The sequence below is a fragment of the Auxenochlorella protothecoides genome (assembly GCF_000733215.1).
Source record: "Auxenochlorella protothecoides strain 0710 unplaced genomic scaffold scaffold47, whole genome shotgun sequence".
In the NCBI taxonomy this organism is placed as follows: domain Eukaryota; kingdom Viridiplantae; phylum Chlorophyta; class Trebouxiophyceae; order Chlorellales; family Chlorellaceae; genus Auxenochlorella; species Auxenochlorella protothecoides.
The window spans coordinates 2,546-19,771 of record NW_011934340.1 but is presented as its reverse complement, the minus strand read 5'-3'; the positions used below and the strand labels follow the sequence as shown (position 1 = coordinate 19,771).

The 17,226-nt window shown below is 64.6% G+C and overlaps 8 protein-coding genes across 8 annotated transcripts in view; 4 read left to right on the top strand and 4 right to left on the bottom strand.

The window, feature by feature from the left end:
• The window catches only part of F751_4123 (hypothetical protein), a gene marked incomplete at both ends in the record, with an annotated part of 3,221 nt that extends 2,837 nt beyond the window's left edge, over positions 1-384 (top strand). The window contains 2 exons of the mRNA XM_011402225.1: positions 17-166; positions 340-384. Coding sequence (XP_011400527.1) covers positions 17-166; positions 340-384 — 195 coding nt within the window. The remainder of the gene's footprint in view (positions 1-16; positions 167-339) is intronic.
• Positions 385-867: 483 nt separating this feature from the next.
• Positions 868-4,675, bottom strand: F751_4122 (Importin subunit beta-1; the record flags this gene model as incomplete). Its single annotated transcript, XM_011402224.1, has 8 exons — positions 868-1,509; positions 1,717-1,824; positions 1,945-2,175; positions 2,388-2,611; positions 2,735-2,927; positions 3,193-3,987; positions 4,225-4,338; positions 4,445-4,675. 8 exons carry the CDS (start codon positions 4,673-4,675, stop codon positions 868-870), a joined length of 2,538 nt encoding a protein of 845 aa, XP_011400526.1.
• A 346-nt stretch (positions 4,676-5,021) lies between these two features.
• Positions 5,022-5,785, top strand: F751_4121 (Ribonuclease; the record flags this gene model as incomplete). The annotated part of the gene is made up of 3 exons (XM_011402223.1): positions 5,022-5,148; positions 5,232-5,347; positions 5,666-5,785. The coding sequence occupies 3 exons, from the start codon at positions 5,022-5,024 to the stop codon at positions 5,783-5,785; spliced, it is 363 nt and encodes a 120-aa protein (XP_011400525.1).
• Positions 5,786-6,191: 406 nt separating this feature from the next.
• Positions 6,192-10,054, bottom strand: F751_4120 (Phospholipase A-2-activating protein; the record flags this gene model as incomplete). The annotated part of the gene is made up of 10 exons (XM_011402222.1): positions 6,192-6,413; positions 6,680-6,904; positions 7,025-7,481; positions 7,663-7,890; positions 8,156-8,346; positions 8,555-8,689; positions 8,823-9,042; positions 9,213-9,372; positions 9,632-9,809; positions 9,938-10,054. 10 exons carry the CDS (start codon positions 10,052-10,054, stop codon positions 6,192-6,194), a joined length of 2,133 nt encoding a protein of 710 aa, XP_011400524.1.
• Positions 10,055-10,594: 540 nt separating this feature from the next.
• On the top strand, positions 10,595-13,364 carry F751_4119 (Vacuolar protein sorting-associated protein 4; the record flags this gene model as incomplete). The annotated part of the gene is made up of 8 exons (XM_011402221.1): positions 10,595-10,625; positions 10,743-10,885; positions 11,149-11,292; positions 11,433-11,498; positions 11,720-12,139; positions 12,453-12,710; positions 12,924-13,049; positions 13,239-13,364. The coding sequence occupies 8 exons, from the start codon at positions 10,595-10,597 to the stop codon at positions 13,362-13,364; spliced, it is 1,314 nt and encodes a 437-aa protein (XP_011400523.1).
• Positions 13,365-13,820: 456 nt separating this feature from the next.
• Positions 13,821-15,035, bottom strand: F751_4118 (Photosystem I reaction center subunit II, chloroplastic; the record flags this gene model as incomplete). The annotated part of the gene is made up of 4 exons (XM_011402220.1): positions 13,821-13,844; positions 14,073-14,180; positions 14,417-14,661; positions 14,813-15,035. The coding sequence occupies 4 exons, from the start codon at positions 15,033-15,035 to the stop codon at positions 13,821-13,823; spliced, it is 600 nt and encodes a 199-aa protein (XP_011400522.1).
• A 251-nt stretch (positions 15,036-15,286) lies between these two features.
• Positions 15,287-15,791, top strand: F751_4117 (hypothetical protein; the record flags this gene model as incomplete). The annotated part of the gene is made up of 2 exons (XM_011402219.1): positions 15,287-15,455; positions 15,643-15,791. 2 exons carry the CDS (start codon positions 15,287-15,289, stop codon positions 15,789-15,791), a joined length of 318 nt encoding a protein of 105 aa, XP_011400521.1.
• Positions 15,792-16,477: 686 nt separating this feature from the next.
• On the bottom strand, positions 16,478-16,627 carry F751_4116 (hypothetical protein; the record flags this gene model as incomplete). The annotated part of the gene is made up of 1 exon (XM_011402218.1): positions 16,478-16,627. One exon carries the CDS (start codon positions 16,625-16,627, stop codon positions 16,478-16,480), a length of 150 nt encoding a protein of 49 aa, XP_011400520.1.
• Positions 16,628-17,226: the final 599 nt, after the last annotated feature.

Below are 17,226 nucleotides of genomic sequence, written 5' to 3'. Positions count from 1 at the left end.
GCGCTGGCTGCCGGAGGAGTGCTCCTCCGCGCCATGCCTGGAGGCCAACGCGCGCGCCGCGCTGGTGGTGGACGCCGACGCCGTGCGCCGCGACCTGGCCGCCGCCCTGCCCATCCTGTCGGTGGTCGGCGGCGATCCCGCCGACGCCGTGGCGCGGCTGGAAAGCGTGCTGCCGCGCCCACCCGACGCCCCCGCGCCGCCGCCGGGGACGACGGGCCTCTGGTGGGACCTGGACTGAGGGACAGCGGCGGTGGGGTTGCCCCTCGAATGAGGCCCGAGTAGTACTGCCTCGACCTCGTGCCTGCTGTCCACCCTTCTGCCTCTCTGCTGTCGCAGCAGCAACACACCAGGTGCACGGGTGCAGAGCACACAGGGGGTGGGTGACAGTGAATAGCGCAAGCGGGGTCCGGCCAGTGAAGGAGCGGGTGGCGTACAGAGCAGTGCATTTTTGCGGGGGGAGAGTGATGGCGCAGCCGTGCATGCGTGGAGATGATCAGCTGCCGGTGTGGTGTGGGGGGGGCGTGAGCACAGCAGGGGTTGAGAGGGAGGTGGGGCGGGTTGCAGATCACTCTGCGGACGAGGAGCCTCGTGCTGCGGTTTCGGGAACCTTGCATGCCGCGGATCGTGTCAACTCCAAGGCTTGCGAAGTAGGGGCATCCAGAGCCTCAGTCGAGGGGCCTCTCTGGGCTCGAGCCCTCCACAGACCCAAGCTGCGCACAAATTTCCTGGACGCCAGGCCTGGGTACAGTCGGCTGAGACGCCAAGCAGTGGCTCGCCCTCCGGCCGCACGTCTCCGGGGAGCGAGGCGCCTGCTCGCCACCACCATCACACTCACACACACAGACAACCCCCCCCCCCACACACACATCAAGCGAGGCGCAGCGCGCGGCTGACGACCTGAGAGGTCCAGTTGGCGGTCTCGCCCAGAGAAGGCACCTGGCCCGCGGCCTCCACGAACTCTGCGAGCGCGGGCCGGTCGCGCAGAGCGGCCCCCGCCCCCGCCAGCGAGGCGGCGACGTCTCCCAGCAGGGCCAGCGCGGCCTTCCAGACGCCGACGTCGCGGTGCGCATCGTCGCGCGCGATGCCCGCGATCAGGTCCAGGATGGCCGGCCCCGCGGCGCGCAGGTGCGCGTCGGCCTTGGCCTTGGACAGGCCGTTCAGCATGCCCGCCCAGGCCTCCAGTATGCCGTGGCGCAGCGCGTTGTTGTACTCGCCCAGCTCCTCCTCGCCGCCGGCGCCCGCGCCGGCCAGCTGCGCGCTGAGCGCCATGGAGCCCTGCAGCACCGCGGCCACGTGGCCCAGGTAGGGCTCGAAGCCGTCGCCCAGCGCCAGCGCCACGTCGCCCAGCGCGGAGAGCAGGGCCGGCTTCAGGCTGCGGTCCACGCCGCCGTCGCCCAGGTTGGTCAGCACCGCCGACATGGCGCGGTCGGCGTAGGGGGCCAGCCCCTCCTCCACCGCGCGGCACACGTCACCCAGCACACCCACGCTGACCTGGCACACCTGCACCTCCTGCAGTGTGTTTGTTGAGTGTGTGTATGGGGGGGGCCGGGGGGATGTGAGGGATATGTTTGAGTGTGTGTTGACATGTACGATACCAATCCAGACTACCTACACAAGTTCCTGAACGCCACGCTCGGCAGCCTCTCCTGCAGCAAGATCGCAGGCAGCATCCATGTTCCACCCCCCCCCAACTCACACACAACATCTCCCTCCCACCTGGTGCTGGACGAGGCCTCGGTGCAGCACCGGAAAGAAGGCCTCCAGGTACTTGCCGAAGCCGCGGCCGGTGGCGTAGGTCAGCGCACCCATGGCCAGCATGGCCTCCTCGTGCACGGTGCCGGCGCGGCAGGCGAAGACGCCCAGCAGCGCGCCCGCCACCGCGTCGGCGGCCTGCGCCGCCGCGGCGCGCCCGCCGTCGTCGTCGCTGAGCCGCTGGAGCAGGACCTGGAGCACGCCGCAGAGCAGGGCCTGCTCCTCCCCCTGCTTCTCCACCGCCTCGGGGGAGGGCGCGGCGTGCGCGCTGGCGGCCTGCAGGCGCGCCACCATCAGCGGCACCAGCTGCGCCACCAGGGGGACGGTGTCGGGGGCCGAGGCGCGGACCACCTCGTTGATGGCCTCGAAGGCCTGAGTCTGCAGCCGCGCCGTCTCCCCGGCGTCCGCCGTCGTCCGGGACGCCTGTGCGAGGGGGTTGGGGGGCGTCCGTGGGGTCCTGCTGGGGTGAGCGGGGCGACCCTGCAGCACCAGGGCAGCCGCAGTCTGTCCTCTCACCACGTGCACGCAGACTACCCATGGGCGGGGTCCTGCATGCCAGCCCGCCCAGTACCCTCCCACCAACCACGCACACTCCTGGTCCCGCTTGGGCACCTCCAACCACACTCGACCCGCACCGTCTGGAGGAGGGCCTGGATGACGGTCTGGAAGTAGGGGGACATGGGCGAGGTGCCCGCGCCCCCTTCGAACCCTGCCGCCAGCTGGCTGAGCGCATAGCAGACCTTCTCGGCCACCAGCGGCCCATCGCTGATGGCCTCCAGCAGGGCCTGGATGATCTGGGGCAGGTTCTGGGGGCCGATCAGCGCGGCTCCCGTGCCATGCACAAACTCCAGCGTGCGGCCTGTGATGGGGAGCCGCGCAGGGGATGGGGTGTGCAGGGTGCGTGCAGGCATCTGGCCTTAGGGGCTTGGGCTGTCGCGCGCTGTCGACAAGCAGGATGCCGCCCGGGGCCCCCTGCACTCACCGATGGTCCAGGCGGTGGTGTTCTTGACCTGCGGGTGTGCATCCTTGAGCGCCGCCAGGAGGAAGGGGAGGCCCGCGGACACGAGAGACCCCAGGGTCTCGGGGCTTGGGCCCTCCAGCATGCTGCCAAAGGCAAAGGTCGCTGCCTCCCTGGCCCGCCAGTCCTCGGGGGTGCTGTTCTTCTGGATGTTTGCCTGCGCGATGCGTCGGGGGAGGGAGAGGCAGTCGGGCATGCTTGGTGTGGCTGGATCTGGCTGGACGTGTACAGTGCTGCACACCTGGCCCAGGATCCGGCATGGGACACCCCATGCCATGCGGTCACAGCCCCTATCCCCCTTTCCACTGAACACCCAGCAGACCTCCCCTTTTTCAGGATGCGCCTGGTCTGATACCCTCACCCCCCACCCTCCCACGAACCCCATGTTCCTCCCCCCGGAGAAGCACAAGACACCCGCTGACCTGTACATAGGGCATGACGAGGGGCACGATGGCGTCGCCCACCACCCCCGCGCAGAGTCCGAGGCAGGTCCCCGCAGCCATGGCCAGGTTCCAGGCGCCCTCCTCGCCCTCCTCGCCCTCCTCCTGCTTGGTCAGCTGCTCCAGCAGGAGCGGGGCCAGCTGCGGCAGGGCGGCGGCCACGAAGCCGTGCAGCACGCCGCCCTCCTCCTCCGCGGCGGCCTCCTCCTCGCACAGGCTGCACCAGAACTCCAGCGCCTGCAGCGCCACGCTCTCCTCGTCGCCACGGATGGCGCGCTGGCTGAGCGCAAAGATGTCGGCCATGTAGGCCGGCAGCGTCTCGTAGTAGTTCCCCGCGATGCTCACCAGGCACTCCCAGGCCGCGTGGCGAAGGCGCGCGTCCCCCGCCACCGTCCCCTCGCACACACGCTGCATGATGTAGCTGCGCTCGCCCTCCGACTCAAAGTTCTTGCGCGCAAACTCCAGTGCGTTGCCCAGGGCGGTGGTGGCCGCCAGCCGCACCTCCGCATCGGCCGTGCCCTTGTCCATGCCGCCCACCACCGCCGTCAGGATCTGGTTCACCGCGCCCTGCTCCAGGTAGTCCTCCTCCAGCGCCCCAAGCTCCTCGCACACGTACCCCAGCGTCTCCAGACCGGCATGCCGCACGCCTGGCGCGGCGGTGCCGGTGCCCGCCGCCGCCAGCAGCGACGGGATCAGCTCCGGCCAGGAGCCGGCGGGGATCTCGATGGCGCCCACCTTGGCGATGACCAGGCCCGCGGTGTGCCGGGCATCCGCCACCTGGCGAGTGGAGAGGGAGGGGATGGTGAAGGAATGGGGGGCGGTTCGGTAAGTTGAATCGGATGAGTCATCATAATGGCCCGGTGCGCCAGGGAGAGTGGGAGTGGGAGTGACGTAGGACGGTGATTGTGGGACAGATGATCGTGATTCTGTGACAGATGAATGTAATTGTGCCCAAGGAAAAGTACACCACCTCCATACCGAACCAGGTGAAGCAGCCTTGCCTCGCCGTCTCACCCCGTCCCCCCAGTCCCGTATTATCACCTCAGCGTGCATGGTGGCCAGGAGCGACTGCTTGACCTGAGACCGCACTCCCGCATCCAGAGACATCCACCGCTCCGACAGGCCTGCCTGTTGACATATAAGCGTGGTGGGGTGCCTGGGTGATCTGATCTGGCTGCCAGGCACAGTGCCAGCCAGGCCCGGCCGCTGGATCCCGGCCGGCATCCAATCGCACCTGTCGACTTGCTTCTTTCGCATCCAGCGCATTCTTGAGGACCAGGCCCGCCAGGCGGCGGGAGCTGACCGGTTTATCGCCACTGCCTAGCTCGGCGGCAAGGGACAGCACGAAGGAGGGGAACTGGGACTCCTGCAGCCCTTTCAGTTGCCCCTCAGCCGCATTACGAGTGGCCGCATCGGGGCTCTGTGCGCTGTCCAGCAGGGAGGTGATGTCCAGCACCTGCGCCATCCTGCCCACAGGAGGCGGGTGTCGCCGGGCCTAGCCGCAGTCTCGAGCAATGCAGAGTTCAATTCCGGCCCCTGATTGATCACGACGCAGGTCCGGAGGGGCAGAGGGGCGTGTGCCGATGGGTGGGGATGTGGTGGACTGCTGGCGGGGGTACAAAGTGAATGAAGCCTCGATGGGGAAGGGGCCAGGGGGGCAGGGTCGAATGCGGGGGCCCAGTCATGGCACAAAGCTTTGATGGCCCGGTGGGCGCGGGACGGCCCCTGTCACTCGAGCCGCGGCCAATCCGCTATCTTCCCCCTGCCAGATCCGATATACCACTCCAAGACGGTGCGAGCTGATCAATCGTATGGCGAGCCTTGCCTTCCGGACGCTGCCCTTCGTGAGCCTGACCAACAGCACTCGAGCTATTCCGCAGCGCATCGCCCACAACCACCGATTTCCCCCTCGCCCCCGCCACATCGCCATGTCTTCCAGTGAGCGGCTTAGAAGTCTCAAGTACTTGCTCTGGTGCTGCGTAAGGCCCAATATTCACCACTTCACCCTCGGTCCCCTGCAGTCTCTCGTGAAGTGATCGCCACCGAGAATGCTCCCGGGGCGGTGGGCGCGTACTCCCAGGCGATCAAGGCCAATGGATTCGTCTATATCTCAGGCCAGGTTCCCCTGGTTCCCGGCGTGAGTTGCATCCTTTGGGTTTCAGCTCCGGGGCGCGGGGGGGTCTCGGTCCAGGTGGTGCAATGTGGTGGGACCAACTACATGCCAACCCCCCGAAGCGCACCGATTCATTCACAAAGCCGCATCCCAGACTTCTGTTGAACCTGCATACCATTCCACACCCCTCCACAGACCAAGAACTTCAACTCCGAGGATGTGGAGGAGCAGGCGGAGCAGGTCATGAAGAACCTGGAGGCCATCCTGAAGGAGGCTGGGTCGTCCTTCTCTCGTGTGGTGAAGACCACCATCCTCCTGGCTGATATTGCCGACTTCGCCAAGGTCAACGCCGTGTACGGCAAGTACTTCCCCGTCGACCCCCCCGCGCGCGCCGCCTACGCCGTGCGCGACCTCCCCCTGGGGGCCAAAGTGGAGATTGAGGCGGTGGCCCTTGCGCCGTGATCGGGACCCTGATCCTCTCATGACTAACTGGCTGCACTCCCATCAGCTTCAGCAAATGCTCGCGCAGGCCCGATGCCATGCGTGGAAGGCTGAATCTCCTGAAATTACGACCCATACAGCCTAACTCAGGGGCGTCCCAGCTGAATTGTGTGTTGGTAATCATGGACCTGGAGGACCCCACCCTGGCAGGTTCCACTGGCACGGCACTCGTCTCTCCGACTTTTCAGCAGATGGAGGCGTTTCATTGCCGGCTGCTTGGAGGACCCCAGGCACGCCGTGGCAGGAAGCAGGGTCAACGAGCAGAGTGGGGACAACCGTCGGTGAGCTGCACGCGTGCCCCCCACCGATCAAAGGGCCGCCTCCCTAGGTCCAGTCGAGTGGCAACTTGGACGCTCAGGTCCCGCCTCTACCTCGCCAGCATGGCCCGCAGTTCCCGCGCGGCCTGCCCCACGTCCCCTCCCTCGCCGCCCAGCTGCGCGGCGACTTCCTCCAGGCCCAGGCCCCGCGCCCCCCCCCGCAGAGGCCGCACAGTGTGCAGCAGGGTGCCCAAGGCCACGAGGCCACGCACCCGTGTCTCGCTTTCTTCCCCCGGCGTGCTCAGCAGCACGTCGCTCGCCGCAGACAGGATCTGCAGTTGCATGGGTGGGGGGTGTGGAGGGTGAATACAGGGTGGACAGGATTGCAGTTCTTAGAGGTGCTGCCTGAGCAATCCATCTCCAAGGTAACCCCCCTCTCTTCACCCCACACGCCACGCCTTCACCTCACATGATGAAGGGTCTGTGACTGGTCGAGCTTCTCCACTTTCCCCCACACACAACACTCCCCCCCCCCCCCTCCCATGAAAAAGATTCGACCCCTCACCCCCACACCCCAGACTCCCACGCATCACCCCACCTCGGCACCCCCCGCCACGTCCGCGGCCACGAGGGCCAGCACCGCATTGTGCAGCGCGGTGACTAACGCGTGGCGCGCGGCCTTGGTCTCCGGCGGCAGCGCCGTGGCCAGCGCCGCCGTCAGCGCCGCGCCGCCCGCCCGCGCCCACTCGCGCGTCTCCGGCTCGGCGTACAGATTGGCAACGAGCCGCGCGGCGGTGAGGCGCGTGGGCGCCGGGGCGTCGCGCTGCAGCGCGCGCCAAAGGGCCGCGCAGATCGTCCCCGGCGCGGCGTCGCCCGCGCCGGCCATCGTCGGGCCCAGGTCCAGCTGGGCGATGGGGCCGCCTGCTTTCCGTGCGACCGCCACCCTCGCCAGGTCGAGGGCGGGGAAGAGGGCGGCGGCCGGGTACGCCAGCAGCTGGGCCAGCGTCTCGGCCTGCGCGGCGCTGGGCGCGGCCGCGGTGGGGGCGCAGAGGGCGGCCGCCAGTGCCTCGACACGCGCGGCGTCGACGGGCGCGGGGACCCCCGGCGCCAGCTGGCCCAGCTTGCGCGCGACGGCCGCCGGGTCGGGCAGGGCATCGAAGACCAGGTAGCGTGCTGCGGGGATGAGGCCGGGGGTCGCGGCGGAGCCAGTGAAGGGATCGGGGCCCCCGCCCACCACGCTGGTAAGGCCCGGTGAGGGGCGCATCGGGGGTGCAGCGGAGGGGGCACCCGGGACGTACGCGTTTGCCCCCGTGAACGGATCGCCCGCGTGCCCCGACGACGCTCCAGGTAAGGATTGCCCCGATGGCGTGTTTTGGAGGATGAAGGACACGATCTGCTCCCTGCATGGGCGAGGTTGGTGGAGCAGGATCCACTCAGTCACGGGACGCCATGCGACAGCCACTCTGCGCTCAGCACCTCGACACCACTGGCAGAAGGAAGATGGGGAGCAGGAGGATTCGCAGAGGCCACTTTGGGGTGATCCCAACAACATGCAGGCACATGACAACACAATCCACCCACCGGTAGCTGGTGGGCAGGTCCTCGGCAGCCAGGAAGCGGTCGGCCGCGACGTAGGGGTTCTCGCCCGCGTCCACCGGCAGCCGCCGAGGCGGCGAGCCGTCCTCCACGTCCACGTCGAAGACGTAGTCCCAGGTGCGGCCGCCCACGACGCGGCTTCCCGCCGGCGCCAGCGTGTCCTCGCCGCCCCCAGGCCCGCCCACCACTTCGCCCACCACGTCCCAGCTTTGGCTGGGGGGATGGAGGGTTGCACAGGCACAAGGCTCGGTGACGGCAAGGGAAGGGAAGAGCACTGGTTTACCCCTCGGCCCGTCGAGCCTTGCAAGTCGGGGCAGCGCCTGCAGGCCGCCAGCGCCACTCCACACCCCGACTCCCCCAGCCTGCCCCTCGCCTGGCTCTCCCCACACTCCGATGGTCCACCCAGCACATGTCCTCTTCACCACCCATGCTCACCCCCTCCCTCCCACCTCCCCCCTCCACCACCCCACCGCCGCACCTGGCCGCATTCCAGCTGTATGCCATGCCGGTGCCCCCCTCACGCACCACCCTCGTTTGACCCGGGTGCGTCCCCGGCTCCCGCAGCACAGAGGGGTCCTCCAGCTTGAGGCCCGCAGCGGCGCCGCCCTCCCCGGCGCCCTCCTTGGCTGCCGCCACCTCGGCTGCAGCCGCCAGCGTGGCCTCAAACACCTGGCAATGGGAGAATGAGGGAATCAGGGGGGCGATGGCATGCGCCGTGTGAGAAGGAAGCGCCGACGGTGGGATGCCCAGAGATGCTGACGCCTCCACGCAGCACCCCTGACTGGGCCACACGATGGCGCCCCATTTCCACGGGCACTGCAGCACGCAGGCTTCTCCCAGGACCCGCCCTCCCCCACCTCCAGACCGAGCGGCGCACCTGCACCGCCTCGGCCCCCGCCGCCCGTGAGGAGTCCTGCGTGAACAGGCGCGCCACGCCGTCCGCGCACCCCGTGACCAGGTCGCTGTCCGGCAGGAAATCAACCGTCCACACACAGCCAGGGTGTGGCAGGGTCTGCGCCCATGTGGCGAGCCGAGGGCATGTGTCAGACTGGGCTCGCCGGGGCTCCGGGTGAGGGGTTTTCACAGAACCCAGACGTGCACCCATGCCCTGCCCATGCCTGCCACCCCAACCCCCCCCAGCCCACCTGGAGGCTGGGGCCGCCCCCCAGGTGCCACAGGCGCGAGGTGTTGTCCTCGGAGCCGGAGGCCAGCAGGCCCCCGGGCGTCGCCGCGGCAGCGTACACCAGGGAGGAGTGGCCCCAGAGCTGGGACGTGCAGGCCCTGGCCTCCACGTCCCACACCTTGAGGGTGGTGTCGTGGGACGCGGAGACGGCCTGACCGCTGCCGGGGACGAAGGCGAGGTGCCTGGTGCAGGGGGATGTGAGGGAGGGGGAGTCGGGTGGCATTTGATTCGCACGAGCTCCACAGGGTGGGCAACCTCAGCCCGAGCATGGGAGCGCACGACACCATCCACAGACCCAATGGGGATGTCACATGCGAATCCCCCGCCCGAGCCTCCATGAGCACGACCCCACCTGACGGTGTCGGCGTGGGCGGGGATCACGTCCACGCACGTTCCCTCCCGCCAGACTCGGATGCTGTCGTCCCCCGACCCGGACCACACATCCCCACGGGGCACTCGCAGCGTGCAGAGCACGGGGCCGGTGTGGCCGGTCAGCACCTGCTGGCAGACCCCTGCGCGCCAGATGCGCAGGGTGGAGTCCAGGGAGGACGACACGATTGTCGCCTCGTCCAGGATGACCACGCCAGTCACCCGCAACAGGAGGGAGAAGTGTGAGAGTGTGAGGGCGCAGGATCAGTCAGAGCCGAGGCAAGAGCAGAGGCTGAGGGAGAAGAAGATGAGGACGCAGGTCTGCAAAATAACAGCTGTAATGCGAAGAATGAGCCAGCTGCGATGCGAGTGCAGGCGTCCCCAGCTGCCCGGCCTGCACACCCATCTTCCCCCCTCCCACCTGGTACTTGTGTCCCTCCAGGATTTGCAGCTCAGTGAAACGAACCGGATTCCACAGGCGCACAGTGGCATCCCGGGCTCCGGACACCACAAGGCCGTCGGGGTGGATCGAGGAGGCAGGAGCAAAGGCCAGTGCAGACACAAAGTCGGTGTGTCCCACCTGCATTCGGGAGGAATCAGGGGATGTTGCTCGTGCTGCCAGGAATGCAACCGCACACTTCAGACAGAATAGCTTGTCATGCGCCGCAGCCGGCTCCCATGACCTTCCGACAAGCCCTGGAGACTCACAAACATTGATGCCTCTGTGTACTCCCCATCGTCGCCCTCCACCCAAAGCTTGATGGTCTTGTCCCTGGAGCCGGTGAGGATTCCCAGATCGCACACGCATATCACTCGTATCTGCATGGGAGCAAAGGTTCAGATGAGCATAGGACAGGGGCACGCAATATTCGTCCTGCGATCACTTACGTCCTCGGTGTGACCTCGAAGCTCTGCTCTCAGCACGAATGGCGTATAATCCTCCATGTTCATGAACCAGGAATATTCAAAAACCAAGCCCAGCCACTGAGGGAACAGTGGAATCAGACTTTACAATTGATGCAGGTGTCATGTCACAGACCTGAATTCCAGGGCGCGCTCGGCTCACCCTCCGACCGCAGGTCCCGACGCGTTCGCCATGTCAATGGCCTGACAAGGTCATTCGGCACCATGCATCCCTCACAAGTCGCGTAAAATCAATCTGGGGCGCGGTCTTGTGGCATTCACCCGCAACCGACTGCCCAAACCTTGCACCCACTGACTACGGGATCACTCCCCTACGAACAGCGTGGGTCCTCGGCCACCTGTCCCCATCCAGCACGGTTTCGCTGTCACCTTCAATAAATGGTACTCCAGTAGGTGCTCGCTGAAGGATCTGCTCGAGTAATCGCCCCTTGCGTCTCAGGCATGTACAGCAACTTCAAGGAGAAGGCAATAGGTAGGTGTGAGGGTGGGAACGGGAAAAGGGCTTGACCCCTGGGGTTGACCGTCGTTGTCCCTGTGATTCTACTCTTGGCATTATGCACATCTTAGCCATGCCCCACTGCTCCCACAGAGCTGGTCAAACAGGCGACAGAGGAGGACAATGCCGGAAACTATCAGAAGGCCTTCCAGTTGTACATGGCCTCCCTGGACTACTTCACCACCCATCTGAAATACGAGAAGAATCCCAGTGCAAAGAGTGCCATCACAGTGAAGGTAAGCTCTCCTTGGTGGTGACACGGCATGCGGGATCTGCGCTGAGTTGAGGGGTGCTTAAGGGAGAGCTGCCTGACACAAGCAGCTGTCCAGGCCATCGCTCTCAGGAGGCATGCGATAGCCAGTCAGCCCTCTATTTGGAGTCATTATGAGACTTCAAGGCTCACCACAACCAGACCTAATGTCAAAACATGTCGATCAGCGCTAGCACCTGCCAGCACATCATCGACAGATTAAGAATTCTGCCTATCTTCTACTACTAGGTTCGGGACTACATTGCGCGTGCTGAGTACCTGAGGGCTGTGCTGGATGGGCAAACCCCGGAGGACCCATCTGGCGATGCCGGAGTGGGAGGCTCCCAAGCTGCCGCTGGGGTGAAGAAACCCGGTGCGGCTGCCGGCAAAGAGGTACGCGTCGTGTACACTGCCGCTGTGAAGTCGCAGGCAGCCCTCGTGCCGCCACTGGAGCAATGAACATGGCACCAGAGCATTATCATCAAGGTGGAGCTGTATAGAACTTCCCTCTCTCCAAATGCTCTCACCTGTAGGACGACTTGGAGAAGCTGAAGAGCTCCCTCGGTAACGCGATCCTGGAGGAGAAACCCAATGTCAAGGTGGGGTGGCGGAGTCGTTACGGTGCATAGTAGGCATGCAGGGATGCCTAAGGTCTGGCCATGCCATCTGGTATGTTGTCAGTTGGTGAAGACCATGCAATCAGTGGTCTTTAGGGTGGGGTGAGGATGCTGGACCTGCCTCCTGACCAGCCCTCCGGCTAGGGTGCTTTTCATCTCCCTCCCTCCATCTCACACACACCCTTCCGCATCACGCCCCACAGTGGGACGACGTGGCGGGGCTGGAGTCCGCCAAGGATGCGCTGAAGGAGGCGGTCATCCTCCCCGTCAAGTTCCCCCAGTTCTTCACCGGCAAGCGCAAGCCCTGGAGCGGCATCCTGCTGTACGGTCCCCCCGGTACCGGCAAGTCCTACCTGGCCAAGGCGGTGGCCACGGAGGCCGACTCCACCTTCTTCTCCGTCTCCTCCTCCGACCTGGTGTCCAAGTGGATGGGCGAGTCGGAGAAGCTGGTGTCCAGCTTGTTTGCGCTGGCGCGCGAGAAGGCGCCCGCCATCATCTTCATCGACGAGATCGATGCGCTGTGCAGCTCGCGGGGTGAGGGAGAGAGCGAGGCCGCGCGCCGCATCAAGACCGAGTTCCTGGTGCAGATGCAGGGCGTAGGCCACGGCGACGACAAGAAGCGGGTGCGGGGATGCGGGGCGGGGACGGCGCTGTGACCGTGTTGTGCGTCGGGGTGGGGATGGAAATGTACTGAACAAGGGAGAGGGTTCTGGTGTGGTCTTGAGGTAAGCTTTGGGGACCACAGGAGTAGCCTGTCTGCTGAGGGGGGTGTGGATTGGAGAGGGCTTTGCGGTGGCCCCCTGCCCTGCCCCGGAGCGTTCATCCACCCACATTTCTTAGCCTGCTCGACCTCCTTGCTCCCTTTTAAATCTATACAAAATCCAAGGTCCGCCTTTCCACCCTCAACCCCCCCCCCCCCCTCCTTTCCCCCCGCAGGTACTGATGCTGGGCGCCACCAACCTGCCCTACTCCCTGGACCAGGCAGTGCGGCGCCGCTTCGACAAGCGCATCCACATCCCGCTCCCCGAGGCGCCGGCCCGGGCCTCCATGTTCCGCATCCACCTGGGGGACACGCCCAACGCGCTGACTCAGCGCGAGTTTGACGACCTGGGGGAGCGGACCAAGGGCTTCTCCGGCTCCGACGTCGCCATCGTGGTCAAGGACGTGCTCATGCAGCCCGTCCGCAAGACGCAGGTTTGTGGTGACAGAGTTGGGGTTGAGGCGGGTGGGAGGCTTGAGAGGTCCTGGACTTGTGCAGTGCACAGGAGTGTCAAAGGGGATGAAGTGAAGCGTCTACTTCTGCGACCAGCCTGCGGCACCGGTGTTGCCAGCAATGCATCGCTGGGGTTCCCTGCAAGTCTGCCCCTCCCATCGCCACTCCATCCCCTTCCCACACCCGTGTTCCAGGACGCGACGCACTTCAAGAAGGTACAAGAAGGGGGCAAGGTGATGCTGGAGCCCTGCTCTGCGGGTGAGCCCGGCGCCTTCCCGGCCACGCTCCAGAGCTTGGCAGACAAGGGCCAGGCGCAGCTGGTGAGACTGTGGTGAAATTGGGGCTGGGCCTTGCAGGGGTGTCCTTGCAGGTCGTGCAGCAGGACCTGCTCGGTTTGCACTTCATCGGCCGTCACGAAAGGTCCCACCGGCTGACATCAGTGGCCTGACGGCACCGACGCACCTGCCTCAGGACACCCAGGCACCTCCGCTGCTCTCCTCCCCCGCCAGGTGCACCCTCCCAAGATCACGTTCCGGGATTTCGAAAAGGTGCTGCTCAGGGCGCGGCCGACAGTGTCTCAGGACGACCTGGAGACGTACAAGAAGTTCACAACCGAGTTTGGGGAGGAGGGGTAGGTGGACGGGCCCCAGGGCCCGGGGTCGAGGCGTGCAGGGGACTGGATGTGGCAAAGCCCATCTCAAGGACCCCAGGAAGCCTTCCCTGACCAGACCCGGCTTGCTGCTGCCCTGTGCCACATGCACGATAAGCATGCACAACAAACCCCGGGTATCCCAAGCCCTTTCCCCAATAGCAGCTGCCTCTGACATGCTGGTGACTCGGCACCATGCAGATGCCTGGCGGTGCACGCCCCTGTACAAACATGCCCCTGGCCCCCTTCCTCGCAGTGTTGTGTTGTTGACAGCACCACATCCTCGGTACACATATTCTTCTCGACAAAGGGTCGTGCAGCTGCTCATCATACAGGGAGAGAGTAGAAACTGTGGAGGTTCCGGCCTCAGATGTCCTCGGCTTGAGCCGCTGAGATGCATCCCCTTACAGGCTCCACCCTGTTCCTGATAACTCACTGCCCCCTATGCCTCCACCTCGTACGTCGGCTGCAAGAAAGCGGGAAGGTCAACATAAAGCACGACAAAAGACAGCCCTGGGGGGCCGTGCATGCCAGTACAGACTGGACCAGGATGATTGCTCTACAGGAAGAGCACTCCCCGAACAAGGTCAGCTGCGCGCCCTCCCGTCCTTCCACACAAACCCAAAGCGAGCGATCCCCATGAGCACACCCGGCCACCCAGAACAGTCGATCCCCGGGGCGTCCATAATCCTACCTTGCCGGTGAACTTGACCTTTGCGGGGTTGGTGTTGGACCCAATTCGCCTGAAGACGGCGTTCACCTCCTTGCGGCCAGGGTTGACCTTCTCGGGGTACACGCCATCCTTGGGAAGAGGGTACCGAGGAGCCGGGTTTAGCAGGAGACCAGCCACCCAGACCAGTGTCGCAAAGTATGGCATGCTGACCTCACAGACAATGCCGGTGTGGCAGTCCATGCAACTCAAGTGCACAGCTCACGTGCTCATGCCCGCCACATAACAGGCAGATGCCTCCCCACATAAGCGCCTGCCATCGTTGCAAGCCCGGCACCCACAGCCAACCTCTGCACAGCCCAATGCACCTTGGGGTGCAGGTACTGGGTCTCGCCGTTGGGGAAGACACGGTAGATGGCGCCGTCGATCTTGAACTTGGTGCGCAGCTGGGTGAGGAGCGCCAGGCACTGCTCCTTACGGGACAGCTTCAGAAGGTTGGGGCCCTCACGCATGATGGCCGCGCCTGCTGTGGGCATCTCGAACACCTGCTCCTTCTTGGAGTTCCAGGTGATCACATGGAACTCCTCCACCTGAGCCTTGCGGAGCAGGCCACCTGGCAGGAGAGGTGGCGAGATCGTGAAACCTAAGTCACCGCGTCTCTCTCCCGATTGCGATGAGATCAGGCGGAGAGGAGCGGAGGAGCCATGCGAGATCGAACCCCGCGTCCTCGTGCTGCCGGCGTCACGGCCAACCACCACGCGCACCCGTGCTTCCCCCGAAAGTGGGAGACGGCGTGTCGGGGTCGAGGGTGGGCGGGCTAAAGGGCTTCTTCGACTCTGGCTTCTTCTCCGCGACCTTCTTGGCGGCAGCGCCATCCTCGGCGTAGATCCGGGGGCATGGGGCACGAGACCTCCCATGACGGGAAGGGGTGGCACTGAAGGGCCGAGGCCCCGTCAGCCGCACACTGCTGGAGCAAGCGAGCTGCATGATGTCAGGGTTAGGATGGCAAGTGGGCAGCGAGGCAGGGCAAGACGACCCCATGCCCTGCCTCAGCCGGGAACTCGATGGAGAGTGGATTTGGGAACGATTCCTGGGGCGTCGGATATGCGACCCCGGAGTGGTGGATGGAGAGCGAGGACCAGAATCTTAGCACTGTTGACATTGGTGCAGGTTGTGGTGACTCGCTGCCGTCGCGTCTTTGTCCTTTCCTTGCGTGCTGTCTGCCCTACGGGCCATAAATGCACCCCATAATACAGGACGAGGACATTCCCATGTATGATGATGAGGGGGAGGTGATCGAGCAGAGCGATTTGGATGACACCATGCGCAACGTCGCTGCCGCCCAGGCGGCTGCAGACGCCTTCAATGCCGCGCAGACGTCGGTGGTGGCGACCTCAGACCAGAATGGTGAGCTGATGGTGGGATCTGGCAACTTTACAGTAGAGCTGGGAGAGCGGGGCCAGTGAGAGTTTCCCACGACAGCAGTTTCAAGATGCCCTTGAAATATGGCTGCAATCGCCTGCCATGGTGCGTGCCTTGTACATCCTTACCTTTCACCCCTTGTCACTCCCTCTGGCAACCAACACATGTGCAGGCCTCAACAGTCTCCGCAAGCTGCAGTCGGTTGACTGCCTTACTGCTGCGGAGGAGAGGGACTCCGAGGACGCTGCTGACCTCGATCTGGAGTCTGGGGAGTCTGGGCTAGAGTGGGCCCTGGCACGGCAAATAACCAATGCTGCCTAGTCAGAGAAATATAAGGATCCTGCAGGATGCTGTTCGAGTGTTCCAGGGCCTCGGAAGGCTCTCTTGCTTCATGCGCGATGGAGTCCTCTGACTTCACTGTCTCACACGCAATTGTTGCCCCATCGGCTGTCAGATTATACTTTACTCCTCTCAAACCCACCATGCATCCGGAGCACCCCCTTTTGCCCACGACCTCCACCTTCCCTGACCTAGTACCCAATTTTGATTTCCTCATCACTTCCACCCTTTCATGCAACGCCCACTGTACACCTGTCCATCTTGGTCACTGTAAAGCTACAACAGCATCGATGAGAATAAAGTTCAATGCCAGAGGCATGAACAGGGCAGGCTGCAGAGGTGACTACTCTCACAGTCCCCATCTGAGGAAGGTCGAGGTCACATTAGCAGAGTGCCTTCCAGGCTTGGACTTGCGAGTCTCTCAGGCGCAGACGTCACTCCTCAGCTTGCAGTTGTCTTGAGCTCATCCCTGAGTGGTCCTGCGCAGCACCAGGGCACCACACCAGAGAGCTTAGAACATGCCGAAGTGGTATTAGGGGTTCATCGACTGCCTCGGACAGGGGCAAGCTAGCTTTCGTTCATCAAGCCCCAGGGAGACTGCAACACACCCCTGGCATCTCGGAGAGCCCCACACCTGTTGCAGGGACGGAGTGGGCTTGCTGGCGGCGTCATCGCGCAATCGGTCCCTCAGTGCGCACAGCAGGCTTGGGTAACATCCCGGGGTCCAGCGTCACCGGTAGGCTTTCGGTGACGTGATGTTGGGATTGCTCCATGAAAGGGCTTACATATTCCGGACAACGGAGCCTGCTTATGTGCATGGGTTGATGGGCTCTCCCCCCATGCAGCCCTCCAGACGTGTTGCCCTTCCTGAGGTTGTGGACAGCAAGAGATCCCACGCCGTTGGACTACCTCATCTCACCATGTTTACACCCCACATACACGTCTTCCGCCTTCTCAGTCCTGGCACCCACCAATGCGGCATTCGCTTCCGCCCTTGGATCTGGCCTCCTGACAGAGGGGCAACTCCAGGACCCCGTCTTCCTCAAGCCCCTGCTCGAGAACACCCTGGTACCAGGCCAGCTGAAGCTGGCAGACTTGGAGGCAGCGCCCTCCGTCGACACCCTGAGCGGGGGCTTGGTGCCCGTCACATCGTCCGGGCCAGGTTTGACACCAGGGGCAACTATTGGACCGGGGTGGTTCTGTCCAGCTGCATGCACTCAGGCTGGTCCACCTGTTGCAATGTGGCAAGCCCCATGGCCCTGCCCACCCCAGGGAATGTGGCGGTAGGAGGCGCCACCATCGTCCTTGCAGACCTCTTGGCAACGGAGGGTGTGCTTCACATGCTCAGTGGCTTCCCTGGTCTCGGGGAAACGGCACCACCTCCGGAGCTGGAGCCTGTGCTGCCGCCCACCGTGAC